Here is a 22,813-nt window from a genome sequence, read left to right as displayed (position 1 = left end):
ACTGGACTACAAAGTGGGGCTCAGGTGCTGTCCCAGCTTTTAGTTCAAGACTAGTGCTCTGTTACATGAGACATACCATAACTTGTGGCTTTTTGTGTGTAGGTGGTTAATTAGAGATTTTAAGAGTCCCATGGACTCTGCTGTCTGGGTTGGCCCTTAAGCATGAGCTAGAAGCTATTCAGCCTCCTGAATAGCTACTTGAGCATGTGTGAGCCACCACTGAGATTGATTCACTTAAAACTCTGTCATAGCTCCATTTCCAGCTTCTTTCTTTCTTTTTGGTGATTAATTGGAGATAAAAGTATTATACAGAGATCAGCCAGACTCAGGAAGCTGAAATCTGAGGTTTGCGGTTTAAGGCCAATTGAGGCAGAAAAGTCTGTGAGACTTTTATCTCCAAATAACTATCCAAAAACTGGGAGTAGGGCCGCTATAGCAGTCATCATAACAGGAATGAGAGGAGCCTTGGAGAACAGTGTCTCATGGGAATCTGAGAAATGGAGATTGCTGTTCAAAGCCAGCTCTATCTGGAAATCCAGGGGATGGCCTGGGAGGGACCCTTTCTGGTTTCCTTGACCACAGAAACTGCTGTTTGGACTACTGAAAAGAGTTGGACTGACTATATTAAAGTAAAGGAAACTCGATTCTAACTCCTTACCAGGAGAACAATGAAATGTCATCGCACACCCCAGGAAGGACCAAGTTAAGTATAAAAGCGGTAATGTATTCTGTCTGATTCCCCAGATCATATCTTTGGTAACCCTTTGGGAGGTGCCTAGGAAAGTCACAGGTTCAGGGGGCGCAGGTGGCTCACGCTTTGTAATCCTAGTTAACAGTCGGCTGAGATCTGAGGAGCCCAATTCACAGCCAGCTCTGGCATGAAAGTCCGTGAGACTCTTATGTCTAATAATCCACTTAGAAAACCGGAAGTGGCACTGTGGCTCAAGTAGTGGAGCGCTAGCCTTGAGCTGAAGAGCTGAAGGACAGCGCCCAGGCCCAGAGTTCAGGCCCCACGACTGATTAAAAAAAAGAAAAGGCAAGGGTTCAAGTCCCATTGGTCATTCATGTTACTATAAGGGAGTACCCTCAAAGCATCGAGTTTGATGTATGCCAAACCATGCACTTCAAAAATGTAGAAAATCAGAGGATATAACCTGCACCCCACAGGAGGTGGCGCGAGCCAGAAAGGTGCTTCTCCACGAGTGGATATACGGCTGCAGACACCAACAGGGAGCTTCCTGCACGGATGCTTCCCCAGCATTCAACTTTGCAGGGGCCCAGGACAGTCGTCCGGAGGCAGCACTGCGCACCGGTCAGGGTGGCCTGGGTGGGAGAGGCATAAAGGCGGTGCCGGTGACTGATTGGCTTAGGGACCCATGGGCGTGGCCAAGGGGCGGGAAGAGGAAAAAGGGAGGAGCGCAAGAGCTGGCGCTGAGCGCAGTCCAGGAGTGGTGGAGACTATGACCACGCTGCGAAGGCTTCGAGAGGCGCCCCGGCACTTGCTAGTCTGCGAGAGATCCAACTTCAGCCACCACAAGTCACGCCACCGGCATCTAGTGGAGGCGCACTATCACAATTACCGGGTGAGCCGGCGTCCTCCGTGCACGCTAAGGCCGCGACAGGGTTTGGGGAAACGTCTCACCACGCTTCGCGTGGCGGTAGTCTCCCTGTCGGTGAGGGGCGGGCCATCACTAGGCATCCTGGGAGTTGTAGTCTCCGCGGTGCTCTGGCCCCGTAGAGCTCTGCAGTGCAGGACTACAACTCCCAGGATGCCCTGCTGCAGGACTCCTTTGAGATAAGACCGCGCAGAGCCTGGTGGTTGTTGTCCAAAGCGCGGCTTAACTTCTAACGGGTCCCAGCAGCCGGAATATTGTTTCTGAGAGCCCTGCGAGGGGCTGGACGGGGACGGGGCAGTTGGGCAGCTGTGCCTGTCCTGAGGTGCAGCTGTCCACATGAAATCGGCTGGTGTCTCGCGCCCCCTTCCCGCCTCAGTGTCCTCCCACAGCCCGGTTCCCTCTGTGGCCAGCTGGTCTACCCCCGCCTCTTCCCAGCCCCTCGTCCTGCCCTGGCTCAAGAAGCCACCTGCTTTGCTAACCCGTTGATGGGAGCCGATTTGATAATCGAGAAATTCCCCAAACCTAACTAAGATGGCACGAGTTTAAGCATTTTATATTTGAAGTTGGTTAGTTTGATATGTCCCAGACATTAAGTAACCCGCTCCCTCAGAAACACATTGGTGTTGGTGTTGGAGCTTTAAGGCTGGGCCTCAGTGTGAGCACTTGAGCAACAGCTGGAATCTGCTGCTATTTCAGGTTGTTGGTTTGCTTGTAAAGCTCATCTCAGTCAGTAGGTCGAGTTGTTTTGCCCTAAAAGGTCTGGACTGGCCTGTGGCATCTCTAGAACATTGAACCCTGCAGGAGCCCTTTGCTCTCTGAGGAGCGTATTAATAATTGAGAGTTCCTAAATTCCCTGTGCTCCTTGGACTCCAGGGTAAACCTGCAATAATCTCTTCCATTGTATTTCTTTGAAAACAAAGTAGCAAGAGAAACAGAACCTGAAGTATATTGCTCATGTGCAAAAGGTAAAATGCAAGCATGATCTTTCCATTAAAATGTTTCTTCTTTGTACCCTAGGTTGCCATGAAGAAGTGAACTGCTTGAGTTGTTCAATTTCTCTTTGCCTGAGATTGATCTGTTAAGAGGTGTGTTGCCTCTGTGTGTCCAGCAATACTTGTGAAGAAATAGTGCACCATTCACTCCCATAAATCCGATGCTAATCTTTATGAAAATAAGACCTATTGTATTAATAAATGTACCACTTGAGCCAAACCTCCATGTTTGGTGTTTAAATGGAGATTAACAGTCATATGAACTTTCTTGCCTGGACTGGCTTTGCACTGTGATCCTTTGAACTGTGATAGCAGTCTTTTGAGTAGGTAGGATAATAGTCATGAACCACCAGTGCTAACACCCTTGTTTGGAAAGGATCTGTAGTCCTGTGTATATCACTCTGTGTCCTTCATTTTCTCAGTCCTGCCATTTGCTTCAGTCTCGTTAAGTGGTAGTTTATTATTTCAATGTCCTGAGAATGTCCTTAGATTTTGTGTTCCTGACCTTGTTCTGTTTCCCTCAGTCCCAATTGTATCTGCTGTACCGACTAGTTGCAGTTGTTTTCTTGGAGTCATCGTTTGAAGTTGTATTTCAGAGTGTCTGTAGGGATTCTACCCTCCCCTCAGAAGCCATTCACTATGGAGCTACACTGTTGTAGCTTCCTGTTTGTGAAGTCTGGTTACTATATCACTGCTCTCTCTGGGGCTACATGTGAAGCTGGACATGTCATCTGTTTGCATCAGCATTTTTCCCTGTAAAGTCTGAGGTTATTTTGTTCATGGCATGGACACTTTGTGGCAGGCCTTTTTCAACATCTCACATCCTATATCTGAATGGTAAGCCCATGGTCCCTGTATAACATCTGGAAGAAAAGTTGAATAGCTTTTGATTATTAGCCTAGAACTGTTCTGAGGAGTGCCTGCTCTTTTTCTTGGTGTCTTTCTGCTAACCCCCCGTGGAGACTAAGTTCCATTCTATGTTATTTTTCTGCCTGAAATTAGAAACCTTGATGGAGGGGAGTGAGCTGGCTGGAGCTCAGCCTTCCATGTCTTCCAGCTTCCCTTGTGTGTGTTGGTCACTGAGTTATGTGGGGTGTGGTGGCTGGAAGATCTGTCCTCATGAAATTAATGACTTAACTTGTGATGTCTTCTGTGTTTTAATTGTTCCTCCTAACTTTCTCTTACAGGTTCCTGCAATGCCTGATGCTCAATACAAATATTGATGAAGATAATACTGTTGATCTGCTACTCAATGGTAATTGTTTTCTTTTTCCCTTTGGTTATAAAAAAATGCATTCTGTAATACCAACAATACCACTCACGAATTCATCCAAAAGATTACAAATGAGAATATAGTAAAGCCACTTGCACAGTCATGTTCATTGTTGGACTATGTACCATAGCCAAGGATGGAATCAGCCACGGTGCCCCTCAGTGGATGAACGGATCCAGAAAATGTGGTCTATATACACAGTGGAATTTTACTCATCTATTAGGAAGAATGTATTATATCACTTGAAGGAGAAATGGATAGACCTGGGAAGGAATTAAGTGAAGTAAGTCAGAAGCAGAGAGACAAAGTATGCATGTTTTCTCTCCTCTGTGGAAGCTAGGACTAATTTAGAAATGTTACAAATATACACAAGTGGAGATGTATGCAAGTGTACACAAATTTATTAGCTGAAGTGTGCTATTTGCAAGGGAGAATTCATTTCACCAGTATAATTCCTTAGAAAAACAAATCCAGCCAAATGCATACCAAGAAATTGAAAGCTATATGTAAGAAGGTCAGAAGGAGGAGGACAGTGTACTTATTCAATGCATATCATATGAAATTAAGAAAGAAGCCAGGAGTTGAGTTGAGAGGGAAGAAGAGAATGATGAAAGGGGAGATATTGATCAAGATGAATTGTACTTATGAGCTAATTTGTTGAATGATAACTCCTTTGTAGAATTACCTAGTGAAAACACAAAATATTTGTTTAAAAAGATCCAACAATATAGATCTATACAGAGTAAAGTGATGGTCTCTAGTTCCTCCTAACTCATTCTATTCTTAGAATGAACAGTTTGATGTTAATTCTCCCAGCATGTTCTATGACTTTATCAACATGTAGAAATCTTTTTATACATAAAGTACATTGTGCTACACTGTTTTTCATTGTTCTTTTTTCCTGAGTTACACATCATAGGTATCTTTCCATATCAATACATGGAGTTCTCACAATTTTTTTGCTTTGTTTTTTGAGGCAGGATGTTACCATGTAGCCCAGGCGGGCCTGGAACTTACCTCAACTGCCTTGAACTCCAGATCTCTTGGCTTAGCTTCTGTAGTGCTGGACCAATAGTCATGTGTCACCACACATGATTGTAACTTATAGTGTTTAGTGTTTTAAAGATATTTGAGGGCCAGTTATGTTAGAGCATACCTATAATCTCAGCTACCCAGGAGGTAGAGATGGAGAGCTTTAAGATTTGAGTCTAGCATGCATAGAAGTTAGTCTCATCTCAACAAACTGATGTGGTTCATGTCAATAAACTCAACTGCCCAGGATTCAAACATAGAAGGATCATTGTCCAAGGCTGAACAAAAAGCAAGATCTTATTTGGAATATCTCTCAAGCAGCCAGGTGCTGGTGGCTCATGCCTGTAATCTTAACTTCTCAAGAGGCTGAGATCTGAGTATTGTGGCTGAAAGGCATCGTGGGCAGGAAAGTGCATTAGATTCTATTTTTTTGGTCAGTCGAGGGGCTTGAACTCTGGGCCTAGGTGCTGTCCCTGAGATCTTTAGACCAAGGTGAGCACTTTCTCACTTGAGCTATGATGCCACTTCTGGTTTTCTGGTGGTTAATTGGAGATAAGAATCTCAGACTTTTGTGTCCAGGCAGGCTTTGAATTGTGATCCTCAGATCTCAGCCTCCTTAGTAGCTAGGATTAGAGGCATGAGCCACTGGCATCTGATTTCAGGAAACTCTGTTCTCCACTTAACCATCAGAAAACCAGAAGTGGCATTGTCACTGAAAGAAGTAGAATGATAGCCTTGAGTGGAAGAGCTCAGGAACAGTGCCGTGCCCTGAGTTCAAAGCCCCATGACAGGAAGAAAAAAAGAAGCCGGGCGCTGGTGATTCACGCCTATAATCCTAGCTACTCAGGAGGCTGAGATCTGAGGATCTCGGTTCAAAGCCAGCCCAGGCAGGAAAGTTCGTGAGACTCTTACCTCTAATAAACTGCTAGAAATCCAAAAGTGGTGCTGTGGCTCAAGAGGTAGAGGGCTTGCCTTGAGCTGAAGAGTGCAGGGGCAGCGCCCAAGCCCAGAGTTCAAGCCCCACGACCACCAAAAAATTAAAAAGAAAGGAAGGAAGGAAGGCAAGAAAGAAAGAATGAAAAAGGAAGGAAGGTAGGAAGGAAGGAAAATTAAAGCAAAAAAGGGTCTGGTCCATGTTTTAGGTGATAGAAGGTTTGTGCTCAAACCCCAGTACTGGCAAAGGACAAACAATATTTCAAATAATTTCTTCTTTAATAGAAATTTAGATAATTTCTAATTATACTGCTCTTAATAATACTGATGCATGTATATAAGTAAATACCTATGTATGTACCTACATATAAATGTTCTGTGTGTTATAAATCAGTTCCTCACATTTGGATAGTTATGCTGATAGCAGGGAAGTTTTCACATCTCTCTTATGGGAACTTCTCTTTGTTTTATAGGAAAGTTGATTTTATCCCTGGATAAAGACACTTATGAAGAAACTGGACTTCAAGGTCATCCCTCTCAGTATTCTGGCAGAAAAATCAGGAAGTTCAGTGAGTATTCTCCCCAGTCTGGCAGTGCTCCCAAGCTGTCATCCTCCCATAGCAGGACAGTCGGGGTTAGGACCCCTCTGACCTTAGTTCTTGCCAGTGAAAGTGGGACTTGAGCTGCTGCAGATTGGACTTCACAGAGGGAAACAGAGACTGCTGTGGAATCAACTTCTCTTCAGCTTCAGCTGCTATGTTTTGTGTTTTTTTTTCAAACCTCAGTAATTTGAACTAAGGACCTAGGCACTGTGTTTAGTTTTTTTTCTCAAGGCTGGTGCTGTATCACTTGAGCCAAAGCTCCACTTTCACATTTTTTGGTAGATTATTGGAGATAAGATTCTCACAAACTTTTTAACCTGAGCCAGCTTTCAACTGATTTTCAGATCTCAGCTTCTTGAGTAGCTAGATTGTGAGCCACTGACAGTCCAACCTAACAATTGGTTGTTTATAAAGAATTCCTTTAGTTTTCCTAAGTCTTTGGGTCAGCTGACTACCCAGTGTGGATAGCAGTGGTTAAAGCTGCTGCATCCACAGTGGATTCAGGGGACCCCTGTTCTAGTTCTTTGACCTGGGAAAGATAATCTTAAAATACTTGTTGACAGCTCTTATTCTAGATATACCCACTGCAAAGATAGTTTTGACTTGATTAACCGAAGAGCAACATCATTTTCAGTATAATAAACTTTGTAAAAATGTGGACATAGGCTGGGAAGGTGGCTCAACGGTAGAGTGCTTGCCTTGCAGGCATGAGGCCCTGGGTTTGATTCCTTAGTACCTCATAAGCAGAAGAAGCCAGAAGTGGTGCTGTGGCTCAAGTAGTAGAGTCCTAGCCTTGAGCTAGAGAGCTGAGTTCAGGTCCCACTACGGGCAAAAAAAAAAAAAAATTTGCACAGTATTTGTACTGGAATTAAGTATCCATTTTTTTCTGTTTTTAAGTTGTTTCCAATGATTTGATGGATTCATCTTTTATATTAGAGTCTATGAAGTATAAAAGAACATGTTGGTCCTTCAAAGAAAAGGCTTTGACGTTTGATTTCCTTTTGGCTTGGCATTGTGCAGGTATGAAGAATAACTATTTGTAATGTTATATCTTTTTTTTTTTTGTCACTCATGGGGGCTGAGCCCTGGGCCTTGGCAGTGTTCCTCAGCCCTCTAGCTTAAGGCCAGAGCCCTACCTCTTGAGGCACAGCACCTGGCTTTATTTTTCTGCTTATGTAGCTGAGGAGGCAAACCCAGGGCCTCATGCATGCAAGGCAAGCACTCTACTACTGAGCCACCTTCCCAGCCCTGATACATTGATGTGTGTGTGTGTGTGTGTGTGCACGTGTGCTTGCCTGCGTGCCAATAGCAGAGCTTGTACTCAGGGACTCATGATCTCACTGAACCATTTTTTGCTCAAGACTGGTGCTCTGCCTCTTGAGTCACAGCTCCATTTCTGGCTTATTGATAGTTAATTGAAGATAAGAGTTTCATAGACTTTTCTGTCTAGGCAGGTTTGAAACCTCAGTCTTCAAATCTTAGCCTCCTGAATAGCTAAAATTTCAGGCATGAGCCTATGTCTTCTGGCTCTCGATATAATGATGATTTTAAAGGCTAATTACTAAATGTTGATTTTTTTTTTTGTCGGTTGTGGGGCTTGAACTCTGGGCCTGGGCACTGTCCCTCAGCTCAAGGCTAGCGCTCTACCACTTGAGCCACAGCGCCACTTCTGGCTTTTTTCTTTTTGCTTATGTGGTGCTGAGGAATCGAACCCAGGGCCTCATGCATGCAAGGCAAGCGCTCTACCACTAAGCCACCTTCCCAGCCCTAAATGTTGATTTTTGATTCATCACTTTACTGAAGGGCATTTTGTTCAAACATTATTTAAAAAGCTGCTTCAGCTCTTCTCTTGGGCTTAGAACCATGGTTGAGAATAAGCTAGGTCTGAAACCATTTGCCTAAAACTTTGTGGCTTCCCTGTAGATTCAGACAGAGATCCTGTGACGAAGTTTAGAGCAGGCAGCTTTCCCCCATTTCTTCCCTTCTTTTCCTCTGTTTCACCTTCAATTCGTGGCCAGAATGTTTCACATGACCACTAGTTATGGAGGCATGTGTGATCTGTTTGCTCATTGCTAGTAGGCAGTAACACAGCTGTACATTAAGTTTCATTTCAAACTTGTAACTTGTGGTTGACTACAATTTAGTTCAAATTTTGATGTCCATTAGGTTTGTTCATTACATTTGTTAATCTGCTTCCCATTGCTCCTATCTAAACATTGTGTCTTTGGGCAGCTACACAATTCTAATGGCCCAGTCATGAGGAAGTATAATGGTGCAGTGCTCTTGTTTGGGGGGTGGGGAAGCATGTGGCTCTACTGTGGAGATGTTCACATCCTTCTGCTCCTTGTGGGAAACTTTTGGTCACAGCCAAGCAAGGTTGCTTCCCTAGATCCTAGTTCAGTGAAGATCCGTGTCTTTTGGTGAAGTTGAGGGAGGCAGAAGGGGGAGAGGTTTACAGAAGGCACCGTCACTTGAAGTCTTCCCTGCAATGGGGTGTATGTGGCTTTCTGCTCCTAAGCCTGCTGACTGCTTTCAGAGCTTTTCAGGATCTGTGTGGATTCTGAGATTCAGTCTGCCAGCTAATAAAGTAGCAACTCCTGTCCAAGACAAGGGATTTCATTCCTAACAGTAGGAACAGTTGCCCATAGTGTATGGTAGTTATCATCCTAGAGAAGAGAGACAGGCCAGGAGAAACTGTTTATACCATGTAGAGGACAAGAAGTCGATCACAGCCATCTGTAAGCTAGAGACTAGAAATGCCCACCCAAGTCTGGAAGCCTCAGAACCAGGCAAGCTGTTGGTGTTCCTCAATCCAAGGCCACAGGTCTGAGAACTTAGGGGACCATGTGTACAAGTCCTAGAGTCCCAAGGACACAGAAGTTCGAATTCTATTTGGAGTTATATCATGGTTATATTCTTAATTAATTGTAGAAGGGATGTGTGTACTCCAGAACGTACCATCTACAGAAGAGAGATCAAGTTTCCTTTTCCTCTGCTCCCTTTGCTTGTCCTGGGCCCCCAGCCAGCCAGATGATGCACACCTCCATCTAGGGCAGTCCCTCCACTGCCATGGCAGTGTGTGGATACCCTCACACACACCCAAAGACAGTGCTTTACCTGCTCTCCACTTAACATGACACCTGAAATTCACCATCACATGAGAGTTGGCACTTGCAGAAGGTTCCATCATGGAATGGAACCCAATAGCCAAGAAGCTTTCTACTGGGCTGGGAGCCTGTCTTGTGTGGGAGGAAGACTGAAGTTGTGGCACTTGGCAGTAAGCAGGCCTGCCCTGTCCTGTGGAGGGCCCTATTCTTACCTCCTAAGGTTGCTGCCTTCACAGCCATCACTGAAAAGTAACAGGTTTTCCTGGTCTTTCAATGGGAAGCTGCCATTCATGCTTCTTGTGTTTCCTGTATAGATCATACTGTAGTTCACTAATGTTCATACACCTGGGTTTCATGTTTAGAGTTGAAATGTTCTTCTTGGAGCAAGTGAAAGGAATACAGAGCAGGTCTGAAAGCACTGTGTGTTGCCAGGAAAGCATCAAAGAAGGTGAGTGTTTACAAAATTGTGGCACAAGCAGCAGATAGCAGATTTAATCATCTAAGTTGAACACAGTTTTGCACAGCTGCTGTGTTAATTCTACCAGTTTCCCATGGTTCTGAAAGGAATGGAGTTACTGCCGGGGATTCACTAGAGTTGTTTGTGATGTTCATATATGTTCATATAGTCTAGTATATGTTTGAAGGAGCAGAGGAGCCAACAGTGATGTCATTTTTTTCCAAACACCAAATTCAGAAGCATCATCCTAAAGTAGAGCAGAGCACAGTGAATGGTTTGCAGTGTCTGGTGCTGCAGAGCAGTGAGCTCAAGGGAGAGAGAGCCAGAGTCATCCTGCGGTGTCCAGAGCTCTTTGACTGGCTGGGCACAGCCTTCTATAACGCAGACCTATAGGTATGTACATTTGGGAATCAGGCAGGGCTCTGGCCTGCTGTTTTATTTTGTTAGATATGCATTCCCTAGGATGTGAGTTCACGGTAGTTCCGAATATCTTCTCTGTGTTTGCTTTGTGGTAGAAATAACGAGCCTCATAATTTCGTATCAACTTTCTGCTTTTACCAGCCAAACTCAGTGGTGGCCAGGGCTTGCTTGTGTACAATCACTGGCCTCATCCTTCCAGAGAAGATCTGTGTCCCACTGGAACAGCTGTGGTAAGCACCTTTTTTTACTTTGTTTTGGTGCCATGGTGGCATGCTGAGCACAAGGCAGGCCCCTTTTCTTAATTTGGGATCAAGCATCGAAATGTTATGTTTCATTTGGATTAGTCATCTTTGCTGAGGAATGTGCTAGAGCAAGTCACATTTCCTAATGAGGAGGCAGAGGCTCAGAGCAGACAAGCCTCTTTCTCCTGCTTCTCCAACCTGAGCCATTTTGATGCAATCAAAGTTAGAACATCATTCACAGAGCAGAATTCTGTAGGTTGAATTACATTTAACTTTTAGTACTGGAGTTGTACAAAATGTTTAATTTGAAATGGTGTGGACAGAAATAGGGTAGAAGAGAGTTGATCAGCCGAAACGTACCTAAGATTTGTTCCAGCACTGAAAATCTTTGACTCACTAAGCTCTAACAGTATGCTAAGGGTTGAATAGAGTGGTAGGGGTTTTTTTTTTGTGGGTTTTTGTGGGTTTTTTTTGTCATTGTGGGAGGTTGTGTATAAATAATGTGTGCATTGGATCTAATGTGAGGACAGAATTATCCTGTCTAGTGTTTTCTGTGGTCTTACTTTTAAAATACCTTCATATTAAAGTCTTCAGTGTTCTCCCCCCCCCCCCCGTCTTAGTCACCAGTGCGGTTTGAAGTCATTTTCTTCAGCTTGCCACTTTACCATTTTTGCTCTGCTTCCAGCCCTAATTTTGGCTTGTTCGTGTGAATGGAGTTTTGTCAACTTTTCTGCCAAGGCTGGCTTCAAACTTCATTCCTTCAGATCTTAGCCTTCTGAGTAGCCAGTATTACAAATTTGAGACACTTGTACCTGGGAGGGTTTTACTGTTTTTTTGTTGTTTTTTTTGGGGGGGGTTCAGTGGTGGGGTCTGAACTCTGGGCCTGGGTCCCTCAGCTCTTCAGCTCAGGCTAGCACTCTACCACTTGAGCCACAGCGCCATTTCCACCTTTTTCTGCCTCATGCATGCAAGGCAAGTACTCTAACACTGGCCAACTTCCCAGCCCCCTGGGGGTTTTACTCTTTTGAACCCAATAATCTGGGGTTTTTTTGTTGTTGTTGTTCTTTTTTTTCTTTCTTTTTTTTTTTTTTTTTACTATTTATTAGCTTAGTACTTTGGTTTTCTACAAGAAGGACAATTTTTGACAAACTTGGTGAATTACTCTTTGACATTTCACTAATCAGACTGAAAACATTACTTTTCCTGGGAGGGAACCATCCTTTTATACAGTGTATGGAATTTTGTGATTTGGGTTCTTTTGTCATTGTTGGTTTGTTTTGTGGCACTGAGCCTCAAGCATAGACCTTGCACACACTAGACAAGTGTTAGCTGTACTCCTAACATGGTTCTTTGAGTCTTCAGTGATGTTCCAGAATTAGGGGAGAGCTGTAGCTTTTGTTTTGTGTGTAGTGTGTTGATCTTTATGGAACTTACAATATAGCATCAGGAACCTACTCTGCATCTGCTAGTTTGTATAAGTTAAAGCCAAACTGTAAGATCATTAGAATATCCTGAATAGATTTTTTAAAAATTTAAGTGTGGAAATTCCTCTATCTTCTGTTTTGTTAAGGATGATCTGTCTTTTTCAGTCATTACTTCTATGAGGCAAACCTGGACCCATGGGTTACCTTGTCAGTTCAAGGCTTTGCAGACAGCCCTGTTTCCTGGAGAGAGAATAAGCATGATTTTCACAAAGGAGGTGAACATGTGTACAACTTTGTGATTTTTAATAACCAGGACTATTGTCTTCAGATGGCTGTTCAGACACTCGATAACTGTCCTCCCTGAGCCTTATAAAATTTTAAAATCTGTTGTTTATACTCACTCTTGTTTTCTGGTTTCTTCATTGTGTGTGCATGGGCCTGTGTACTGACGATGCTCCTCAGCTCAGCATTTGCTTGCATTCTGGCCTGCTCAGCTTATCCACATGGCATCAGGTGCATGCTCAGTGACTGGCTCGTCACTCATCCTCTCCGTCACTGCAAGCACAGGCTGTGTTCACTGCGCTGTCATGGCAGCTGGAATGAGGGGACCATTGAGTAAGGGCTGCTGTTGCTCATTGCAGCTTTCATCAAGCAATGAGAAGAAGACCTGTATCACTATTCTCAAGGCCTGTCTCTGTGGTAAGGCTCTTCACTATGAGGAAACTGAGGCACAGCATAGTAAGGAAGCTGCTGAGTTCTCCCTGCTAGTAGAAGAGCCTGGATGTCAGGCCAGCATGGGTCCTCATCAGCTGTGCTCACTGTGTTTATTGCCTCTGGACCAGGGAGGGACCTGTAGGAACTTTGAATTGTTAACCAACAAGTTCCATTTTATTTCTAGCAATGTGGCTGATAGGAAGCCCATGAAAAACAGCTTTCCCAATACACAGGGAAAAAAGATATTTTAAATGTATTCAGAAACTGAAAGTTGAGTTTTCAAAAGGAAAAAAAATCAATGGAAGCCAAAAACCAGAGTAACTAGAAGAATGTGAATTTGGGCTTTGCTTTTCACAGCCTTGGGTGAGGGAGGAGCAGCAGAGAAGCCAAGAAAACTTAGGTCCTGATAAGGTAGAAGAACCAGAAAGGAAACATAAAGTTGAGACTCCCCAAAAGCAAAGGCTTAGCACCAGGGCAAACTGTGAATGGAGCTGTTAGGGTAAGAGATGTCAGAAACGGTAGACACAAATCATTGAGGAAGTTCGTCCTTCTAGTCAACTAGTGAAAATCAATTTCAAAACACATGAAACAAAACAACTCTAAGGAGAAGTACACAGTTGCACAGTATCAGATTTAATGTCTCTCTCTGTAATGGTAGATAGGCAGAAAATCAGCAAAAATATAGCAGACGTGAGCAACACTATCAACCAACATAAACTGATAATTATAGAATATTCTACCCTACAACAGCAGACACCCATCTTTCTCAAGTGCATGTGGAACATGTGATTAGGTCAAACAGGTCTATTCAATAATTTCAGATTTAAGATTCATTGTATTTGATCTCACACACATATATATATATATATATATATATATATACACACACACACATTTATACATATATACACACACACACATTTATACATATATACACACATATATTTATATAATATATATAATTATTTGTATAATTATATATAATATATGTGATTATATATAATTATATAGATTATAGATATGTAATTATATATAATAGATTATATATAGAAATATATACATATAGAATTATATATATAGAATTACATAGAATTATATATAGAATTATTATTGTCAAAATACTGTACAGAGTGGTTACAATTACATGGACAAGGTAATGAGTACATTTCTTATCAAGCATTATTGCCTCCTCCTTTGTTTCCCCTTCCCAACCCTTCCTTTCTCCTCTCTCAGCCCCCAGACCCACCCCTGTCCCGCCCCTGCCAAAGTTGTAAAGTTCATTTTTTGACATAACATCTTGTACATCTCATTGTTGCAATGGGTCCACCTGTATCCCTATTTAAGCAATTTGTTTTTTCCCTTCCCTTCCACAAATTATACCAACATCAAATACAGTGAAAGTAGGGGTTATACCGTAGGGGAGGGACATACAAAGCAGCAAAGAAATAATCTTATAAGTATGTTAGAAACGATCGCAAGAAAGAAAAAACATTTGAATACTTACTTGGGGTTCATTACACCCAACATCAACTTAATTGGCCTTTTCCACTTGTCTCAGACATATACTAGTTATTGCAAATAATGGAAACCATGTATGAGATCTCTTGATAAGAGTAGAACTATATTAAAAATCAGTAACATCCTTGAAAATTTCCAAAATATTTGGTAAGTCTGTACCTTGATAATTCATAGATTAAAGAAGCAGCTAAAAAGAATTAGGAAGGTAACCTGAGTAAAAGTTTTAAAATAACATGCCATTGTAATAATAATATGCACCGTAATAATCAGCACTAAATCAATTGGTGTGTTTGTGTGTATGTGTGTATGTATATGTGTGTGCGTGTGAGTGTGGGTGCATGTTTGCATGTGTGCATGTGTGTGTACATGCCTATGTGCATGCTGGTCCTGAGACTTGAACTCAGGGCCTGGGCACTCTCCTGGATCTTTGTGCTCAAGTCTAGTACACTAAAACTTGAGCCACAGCTCTACTTCCTGCCTTTTGGTGGTTCATTGGAAATAATCTCACAGACTTTCTTTCTAGGGCTGTCTTTGAACTGTGATCCTCAGATCTCATCCTCCTGAGTACCTAGGATTACAAGCATGAGCTACTAAAGTAATTCTGAGGGAAATTTATAGCATTAAATGTCTATCTTAGAAGAGCTCAAAATTAGCCGGGTGCTGGTGGCTCATGGCTGTAATCCTAGCTACTCAGGAGGCTGAGATCTGAGGATCACGGTTCAAAGCCAGCCGGGGCAGGAAATTCTGTGAGACTCTTATCTCCAATAAACCACTAGAAAAAGACTCACAAACCCCAGTTCTTTAAATATTCTAGACACAGATCCTCAATGACATATGTAAGTTTGACCATTTTCTATGCCTTAGTTCCATATCTTGTTTCCCTTTTCTTCACCAGTTTTGTGGTTTTGTCTTATTTCAGAAGCCTTGAACATTGTGGTCAGAATTGCTTAATTTTATTGCTATCTGATCATAATTCTTCAACCTGGTCTTTAAACAATATATTTGTTTCTGCTTGATATGCTATTGTTGATGCATCCCATGAGGTGTTTGTTGACCTTTTCATTTCCAGAATTTCTTCTCCATCTCCCTGATATCCTGAGCCTCTAACTACACACTCTGTCCACCGCTCCATCTCTTCCACCTACACTGCCTCATTGGTCCTCAGGCAGGGCTACCAGAAGTCTAGGTACTTGCCCAGATCCTTAAAGAGTCTATTTCCTTGGTCTCACTTGGCCAGGACATTCAGGGGATTCTAATTCCGAACAGAGATTGATGCCCCCACCCCACTCATGAGCAGGATCGATTTTCATCTTGTGTGGCAGGTGGATGCAGGTGGTAGTGTGAAAGGCACTTTCTTCCTGGGTGAGTGAAGATGCATGCAATGTCAGAGATCCACTCTGCTCTTAAGTTTTGGGCTGCCTGTGAGGATCCTCCAGTGACTGCCTGGCCAAGCCACTCTCCAACTGTCCAGAGGGCAGGGCTGTCTAGGCATTTTCTGAACCCAATGGGAAAAGCACCCAGTTTGGCATTGAGGAATTGTGTCATGAGGGAACACTGGTAGAATGGGACCGGGGGGAGGAAGAGAGTCCCTTGATGTATGTAGCCTTTTTAAGTCACCTCCTAGGCCGTGGAAGAAGCCCTGACGTGTGTTGCTCTACAGAGACCAGAGTCTAACGTGGCCCCACCACACCAGGACATGGCCCAGCAAGGACAGGTTTGTCACAGGACCTTCTTGCATTAGAGAAGTTTTTTGACTACTTTGGCCTAAGTATTCATATTTCTTTAGGCTGTTTCCTTATTCCTTCCAGCTTGTCAGACCTACAGCAGATCCTCTACAAGAAACCCATTCTCTAATCTCATCCTCTAAAACTCTCCAAGTTTATAACTGTACATATTAGACCAAATAAGTAGGGGGTGGATTTTCTGTCAGACATAGATTGAAACTGAAAGATATCTTTGAAGTAGCCTTTGACAAGGTTCTGATTTGGACAGTCTGGTGTTGATAAGTCCTGGGTCTGTGACCAGCATTCTGGTCTAATTCTGAGGTGACACTGGGAGAGAACTGGTGATAGGACATCACAGTGGTCTCACTGTGATTTCAAACTCTTGGCAGGTACATCTCCGTTCATGGATGCACTAACAGCCAATGGAATAACCAACATACAGACGTCTGTTACAGGAGTGACGGCTGGGAAAAGATACAGAGATATTGTTGTCAGGAAGCAAGATGGCTTCACCCACATCTTGTTATCCACAGAATCATCTGAGAATAACTCTAAACCCAGAAGTGAGAGATGCGCCTTGCTGTGTACTTTGTGCTTCTCCATGCCTGCTCTGCTTAATGGGTCTTTATACTCTTCTGAAACCTCCTGGGCTGGTCCACAATGTCCCCAGGAGGTGGGAAGCAGAGGGGACTTGGCAGCTTGGCAGCTAATCACTCTGGCTGCACTGACATGGGGCAGTAGGCATGTGCTGGGCATCTGCTCCATTCTACTGGTGTGGGCTCCAGTGGGAACTTTGGCTCTTACCAGGAGGAAGCAGCAGTGCCTCTGTGCTCAGGCCACCTCCCAGGTTGGAGCTCTTCATCTGCAGGGGCTGCGGCTTTGCCATAGCTCTCACCTTGACAGGTTTCTTGTTTGTACAAAATAACAATGACTGGGTTCTGTCCTGTGAGGAGTTTCCCTGCCATCTTAGAACACTGATGGTCTTAGGGTTGTGGCAGGGCACACGGCAAGGGGCTTTCTACGCATACTCATTGTCTAGTACCTCAAAAGGCAGCTTGCAAAGGCCAGGGAGGTTGTTGTTTAGGAGATTGTTGTTCAAAAGCCAGTGCACTGGGACTTGCACTGGGACTCACCAAAGTTTTAAGTTCTAATGTTGTTTATTTTCCTTTGTACACAGCTGGAGCAGATTGTTTTCCAGAAAAGGAAAGCAACGGACAGAAGGTCTGTGTGTTAGCCTTGCTCACCCAGAGCAAGCAGTTCAGGGCTTGATTCTTGATACATTTCTAGACTTCTGTCCCTTTACTTGTGATTTTTTTCATGTTTCCAAGATCATTTTAAATGATTTAGTGCCCTCTCACACTTTTCCATCATGGGTTTTCACTTTCATTTAGGTATCTGTCCAAAGTTAAAAAAAAAAAAAAAAAGATGTGACTGGACTCACTTTTTTAAAAGTGGTTGAATATGCCACCTGCTGTTCAAACTGTAGAAATACCCAGTCCTGGTAACCTAAAGAGTCAAAAAGGCTTTCCAGTAATGGAGATGCATGGATCTTTCTTTTCTATGCTGTTCTTGATGCTACATAGTTACAGGGTATTCTGTGCCCAGCACCTCTGCTTCCAGAAAATAAGCAATGTGCAGACTGGGCAAAGCAAAGCACATCAGACTAGGGATGCATTTTCTATAGTCTTGGTTGTCGAATAGTAAAACGGTTATAGTAGTCTGTTCCCAAAGTGCTCCTTCTCACTGGAACTTGTAATGACTTCCAGGTGATGAAAGAAGTCCAGAGTGCCCTGAACATGACCACTACAGACAGCAAGCTGGTGCTGCTCAACGCAATGGACAGCTCTTCTGTTGTGGCCAGGACTTCATTTACTTCATAGGGTGTCTCACGGATGACAGGAAGAGAGAAAGGACCAAGATGTCAGATGCAATCAGGTATGCAGAGCCAGTGTTTGTGTCAGGGCTAGGGTTGGTTTTCCAAGTACTAGCTCTGAACAGGACAGTCCTGCAAGGCTTCACGGACTGTCATTTTCCTCTGAAAGGCACTGGTAGCAGAGTTAATGAACTCATCTGCCTTTTCTATAGGTCTGACATAAATGACTCCTTTTCAGAGGCAAATAACTGATTTTAAAGCTGACACCCAGCACATGCTCAGGCATGTTGGCTAAGAGTGCTCTACAGATAATGTACAGCTGTCTGGTACTTGTGCTGTACCTGCTGACCTCAATCCTGAAGTAGAAATGCATTCCCTACCAAATAGTAATTGCTATTGCTGAGCTCTAAAATAAACTGGGTAGACTTTGTGATAATTACTCTAGATCACGTGAGAAATTTTTATTTTTTATTACATCCAGTACAATTTCTTCAAGTTCAGCCTAGCAACTACAGAGAGAACTTGAAGATATGCAATAGAAAACGAATGAACATCCCCCTACTCTTATTCATCAGCCAGTGAACCTAGTGTTCACTTCTCCTATCTTCCCCAAGTTCTAAGTATTTCTTTATGATGATGATGAGGAGGAGGAGGAAGAGCAGGAGGAGGAGGAGGATAATCATGATGATGATGTCAGTCTTGGGGCCTAAACTCTGGGCCTGGGCACTGTCCCTCAGCTCTTCAGCTCAAGCTACCACTTGAGCCACAGCTCCCTTCCAGCTTTCTCTGCTTATGTGGTGCTAAGAAATCAAACCCAGGGCCTCATTCATGCAAGTCAAGCACTCTACCACTGTGCCACCTTCCCAGCCCCTAAGTATTTTTTATAAGACAGGAAAGAATCCATACACTTACCACATATATACAATCTGTTTCAAGAGCTGTATATATTGTATAGTTATCTAAATCAAGCAAATGAACACATATCTGTTTTTGTTTGTTTTTGATAGTACTAGGATTTGAGTGTACTCAAAGCCTCATAATGGCTAAGCAAGCTATCACTTGATCCACATTTCCAGTATTTAAGTATGAATACTTAAATACTTTTTGAGCTTTCCTGTTCCCTCACCTATACCTCTCACATAGCTGGGATTATAAGCATGAACCACCAAGCCAGAAGTCTTTGTTGAGATAAGGTCTTCTTGCTAACACTTTGCCTAGACTAGCCTTGGACCTCAGTCTTCCCCATCTCTGCTTCCAGAATAGCATGCCTATGGTTTGAAATGTTATAATTCCAATATTATTCTGGGGTCTCTAATTTCAGTTTTGTGGTGTGGTACTAGAAGGAACTGCCTTCTTCCTTGACTTGAAATAAAAGCCTTGATCAGTGGACAGAATTTTGCTGTAGACAATTAGAAAATCATGTCTCTGTGTGTGTATGTGTGTGTGTGTGTGTCTGTGTGGAACTGCTCATTGTTAAACCAGGATGAATTACATGAATTTAAGCCTCATGTTTTACACACACACACACACACACACACTCACACACACCATTGTCTTCTGTGGTGACGTTGTACATCTTCCGTGAGACCACCTGAGTCCTCTCCTGAGCCTCTTGGAGCTTCTCTCACCAATCTTGCTGCTCTTCAGCCTGCTCCTCCCTCCAGTGTCCAGTCACTGACCTGGACAGTGCTGAGGCTTGTCCGACTGGGATAAGAAAAAGAGAAAAGATAGATCCAGACATTGAAGTAGAGAGCTCATCTCGTGCACTTTGAGCTGACTTTATAGATGCTTGTTTTCATCAGCTCCTCACTCCTGTTTCTCCTCCCAGCCTCCCACTTTCCTGCTCTTCTGGTTCTGCACTGTCACGTCCGTCTCGACCAGCAAGAAAGACGCAACACCGAGCTCTTCTCTCAGCAGTTTATTCGGGACCTTTGAGCATTCTTCTGACCCTGTGGAGAATCCCACACAACCTTAAGTACCCGCTGGGTAACCAACCCTGATATGCCACGTGGGAGCCATCAATAGGTCCAGGTACGTGGAAGCAAGCCAGATTCTATGCCTTAGCCAAATAAGGAGTTGTTTACCACAGAGACCGCTCACCATCAGGAAGGCAGAGGGCGGAAGCCGGCGCCATCTTTAAGGTGCGGCTGCACGCAGCTCTCTACAGTTCCCCCTTTTTTATATTGCAACAGGCAAGAGTAGAGGTCTGATCTCTGTTGAAGAAATTTGGGACATTGTACTGATCCTCACTCAGGTGTTATCTACCCAATGATTACCAGACCCGTCTTGATACCCTTTTTCACAGAGGTGGGACTTAGAGCATCAACCCACATGCAATCAGACATGCTCTTCTTGGGGCCCACGACCTCGGTGGACCTCAAGTGCAGTGCTCGAGCCTCGCATCCTGTGCTCAAAAAGGGCTAGTCTTTCAGAGTGGCAAGCCATGCATGGGGGGGACTGTCCTGCTTCAATGGCTGTAAAGGCTTGGATAATCATGGCTGCACTGCGATGCTGAGAACCTCTAATTTGGCAAATGCACCACAGACATACCAAGGAGGCTAATACCAGGAGGCCTGTCAGGGCTCCCAAACCCACCCACTCCTTAAGATGATTCATGGCAGCGGAGATCCATGAAGATAACCCCTCCGCCAATCCGGCATCCACTCAGGTCGAGTTCACCGTGACGATGGCAACCCTGAGCTGTTCCATCAGGCTGTCGAACTCCCCAGTTCAATTACCTAAAAGCTAACTAGACAACTGTTTAGACAAATTTGCAGCATAAGTGTAATTTTCGTATTGAATGCTGGTCACACATAAACCAGCATATTTCCATTGACAGCCAAGCTGGGCAATTTGCCAGAGAATATCAATTTGTTCTTGAACCAGATCAATCCTCTGGTTGACTACCATTAAACCTCCTTTTAACTGAGCATTAATGCCCTTTTGTACATCTAAGGCCTGTGCCACATTAGCAGAAAGGTTGTTTAGGGTTTGAGCCGTCTGTACAGTGTGACTCAGGGCAACGGCCGCGGTGGTCGCTCCGACCGCCGCCAAGGAGATGGCAGTAACAATGGCGGCTGTTGTCCCTTTCCTGTTTCTATCACTTTTCCCTTTTCAGGGCAATTACACTTTATGTGTCCCATCTTGCCGCATCTAAAGCATGCACCTGAGCCTCCCCCTTTCTTCTGGGTTAATTGCACCACAGCAGCAGCTAATCCAGCATTAGTTAGTGGTCCACCCAGCTCTCTGCAAACTTTCATCCATGCTTCTAATCCCTTATTTTTATATGGGGTAATAGCGGCCTTGCATTCCTTAGTGCATTGCTCATAAACAAGCTGTTTAATTAATGGCATGGCTGTGTCTGGGTCACCAAAAATTCTGCCAGCGGCCTCAACCATACGGGCAACAAAGTCCGAAAACGGCTCCGTAGAGCCCTGCAAGATTTTGGTGAGATTGCCACTCACCTCGCCTTTGTTTGGTAGGGCCTTCCATGCCTTAATGCCAATTTTATTGATTTGTTCATAAACTTGAACCGGGTAGCCTGTCTGCTGATTGGCGAATCTCCCCTGTCCAAGCAGCATATCTCTGTCCCAAGCTGGGTTTCCCACAGCTTGATTGGCTGCAGCCTCCTCACTAGCAAATTCAATCAAAAAAGCCCTCCAATCTAGATACTGACCTGGGCTCAAACAAGCTCGTGCAAGCCCACTCCAATCATTGGGCATCATGCAGTGCCTGCTTAGAGCCTCTACCTGGGCTACAGTAAAGGAGGCTGTGATCCTGTAGGTCCACACAGACTCAGCTAAAGATTTTATCACCTTAAAATCTAAAGGTTCATGATACCGCTATCCCTGTGGATCCTGAAATATTGGACAGGCTAGATGTAACTCGGTTCTGACTGCTTTCCACTCGTCTGGGCTGAAGGAACAGCCAGAGCTGCTACTTCTGGGGCCCTCTGCATAGGGCAGAGGGGCCGAGGGGGCGGTGCGGCGCATGGATGGTGTGCATTCATCTTTATCTGGGTTCTCTCTCTCCTTCCCTTTCCTCCTCTTTCTTATTTTTGTTTTCTCTATTTGTTCTATGATTGATTGTAGTTCCTCTGAGTCGGTAGACTCAGAGGTCTCTAGTTCAGCAAGATCGGGGTATAATCTCCCCCTGCTCTTCCCCTTTTCACTGCCTGCCTGTTCTGATCTTTCTTCCTGCAGCATCTCTAGGGCAGCCTGACCATTCTGTACCACCTCACTACAGCGCTGGTCCTCAAGACAGCCTCTTATCAGTTTCCATATTGGTCTCACTCCGCTCTTAAGCATTCCTTGTTCAGAGGCAAAATCTAGGTCCCTCCCTAGTTTCTCCCAAGAGGCCACCGTGAGGCTTCCGGAGACAGCGAACCACGGGGCAACGATGTCACATTCATCCAAAAATCTTTCTAAAGTACTCCTTTTTATTTTTAACTTCTTTGAGTGCAGCAGCTCATTGAGAGCCAAAAAAATTGGGTGCAAAGAAGAAGCGCCCATGTCTTAAAATTTTTAAAACTGGCAAACAATCTTTTACTTTCACTTTTGGCTACTCTATTGACTAGCCCCGGGTTCCTGCTCTCTCTTTATCTACAGAGAAGAGCAAAAATCCCCCCGCTCTTGTCGAGGATTCTCACTTTACCTGGGAACTTACCGGTGCACCACCCTGACCGCAGAGAGTTCTGAGTCCTTGTTGAGGTTATGGCTGAGGTTCCCCATACGGGCCACCACTTGTCGTGTCCGTCTCGACCAGCAAGAAAGACGCAACACCGAGCTCTTTTCTCAGCAGTTTATTCAGGACCTTTGAGCATTCTTCTGACCCCGTGGAGAATCCCACACAACCTTAAGTACCCGCTGGGTAACCAACCCTGATAT

The 22,813-nt window shown here is 44.0% G+C and overlaps 1 protein-coding gene and 2 long non-coding RNA genes across 3 annotated transcripts in view; all 3 read left to right on the top strand.

Annotated features, from left to right (window-relative positions):
- Positions 1 to 1,424: 1,424 nt before the first annotated feature.
- LOC105985964 (ribonuclease P protein subunit p40-like) lies at positions 1,425 to 10,354 on the top strand. The gene is made up of 6 exons (XM_013016685.1): positions 1,425 to 1,583; positions 2,634 to 2,701; positions 3,796 to 3,863; positions 6,320 to 6,415; positions 7,346 to 7,468; positions 10,250 to 10,354. The coding sequence occupies exons 3-6, from the start codon at positions 3,812 to 3,814 to the stop codon at positions 10,261 to 10,263; spliced, it is 285 nt and encodes a 94-aa protein (XP_012872139.1). The 5' UTR covers positions 1,425 to 1,583; positions 2,634 to 2,701; positions 3,796 to 3,811; the 3' UTR covers positions 10,264 to 10,354.
- Positions 10,355 to 10,577: 223 nt separating this feature from the next.
- On the top strand, positions 10,578 to 12,498 carry LOC105985965. Its single transcript, XR_001175086.1, has 2 exons — positions 10,578 to 10,662; positions 12,264 to 12,498. It is a non-coding gene; the product is annotated as an uncharacterized LOC105985965 (long non-coding RNA).
- Positions 12,499 to 16,544: 4,046 nt separating this feature from the next.
- The window catches only part of LOC105985966, a 13,073-nt gene continuing 6,804 nt past the window's right edge, over positions 16,545 to 22,813 (top strand). The window contains exons 1-3 of the long non-coding RNA XR_001175087.1: positions 16,545 to 16,617; positions 17,232 to 17,275; positions 17,821 to 17,989. This is a non-coding gene — a long non-coding RNA (uncharacterized LOC105985966). The remainder of the gene's footprint in view (positions 16,618 to 17,231; positions 17,276 to 17,820; positions 17,990 to 22,813) is intronic.

This window comes from Dipodomys ordii, unplaced genomic scaffold, assembly GCF_000151885.1.
Source record: "Dipodomys ordii isolate 6190 unplaced genomic scaffold, Dord_2.0 Scaffold32, whole genome shotgun sequence".
In the NCBI taxonomy this organism is placed as follows: domain Eukaryota; kingdom Metazoa; phylum Chordata; class Mammalia; order Rodentia; family Heteromyidae; genus Dipodomys; species Dipodomys ordii.
Note: the sequence above shows the minus strand (reverse complement) of the source record. Positions and strands in the feature narration are given on the sequence as shown.

Excerpts from the sequence above, each read along its gene's own strand:
- LOC105985964 (XM_013016685.1), top strand. The coding sequence starts at position 3,812 with ATGCTCAATACAAATATTGATGAAGATAATACTGTTGATCTGCTACTC. Across the intron at positions 3,864-6,319 it reads TGTTGATCTGCTACTCAATG|GAAAGTTGATTTTATCCCTG; the intron begins GTAATTGTTTTC and ends TTTGTTTTATAG. Across the intron at positions 6,416-7,345 it reads CAGAAAAATCAGGAAGTTCA|TTGTTTCCAATGATTTGATG; the intron begins GTGAGTATTCTC and ends TCTGTTTTTAAG.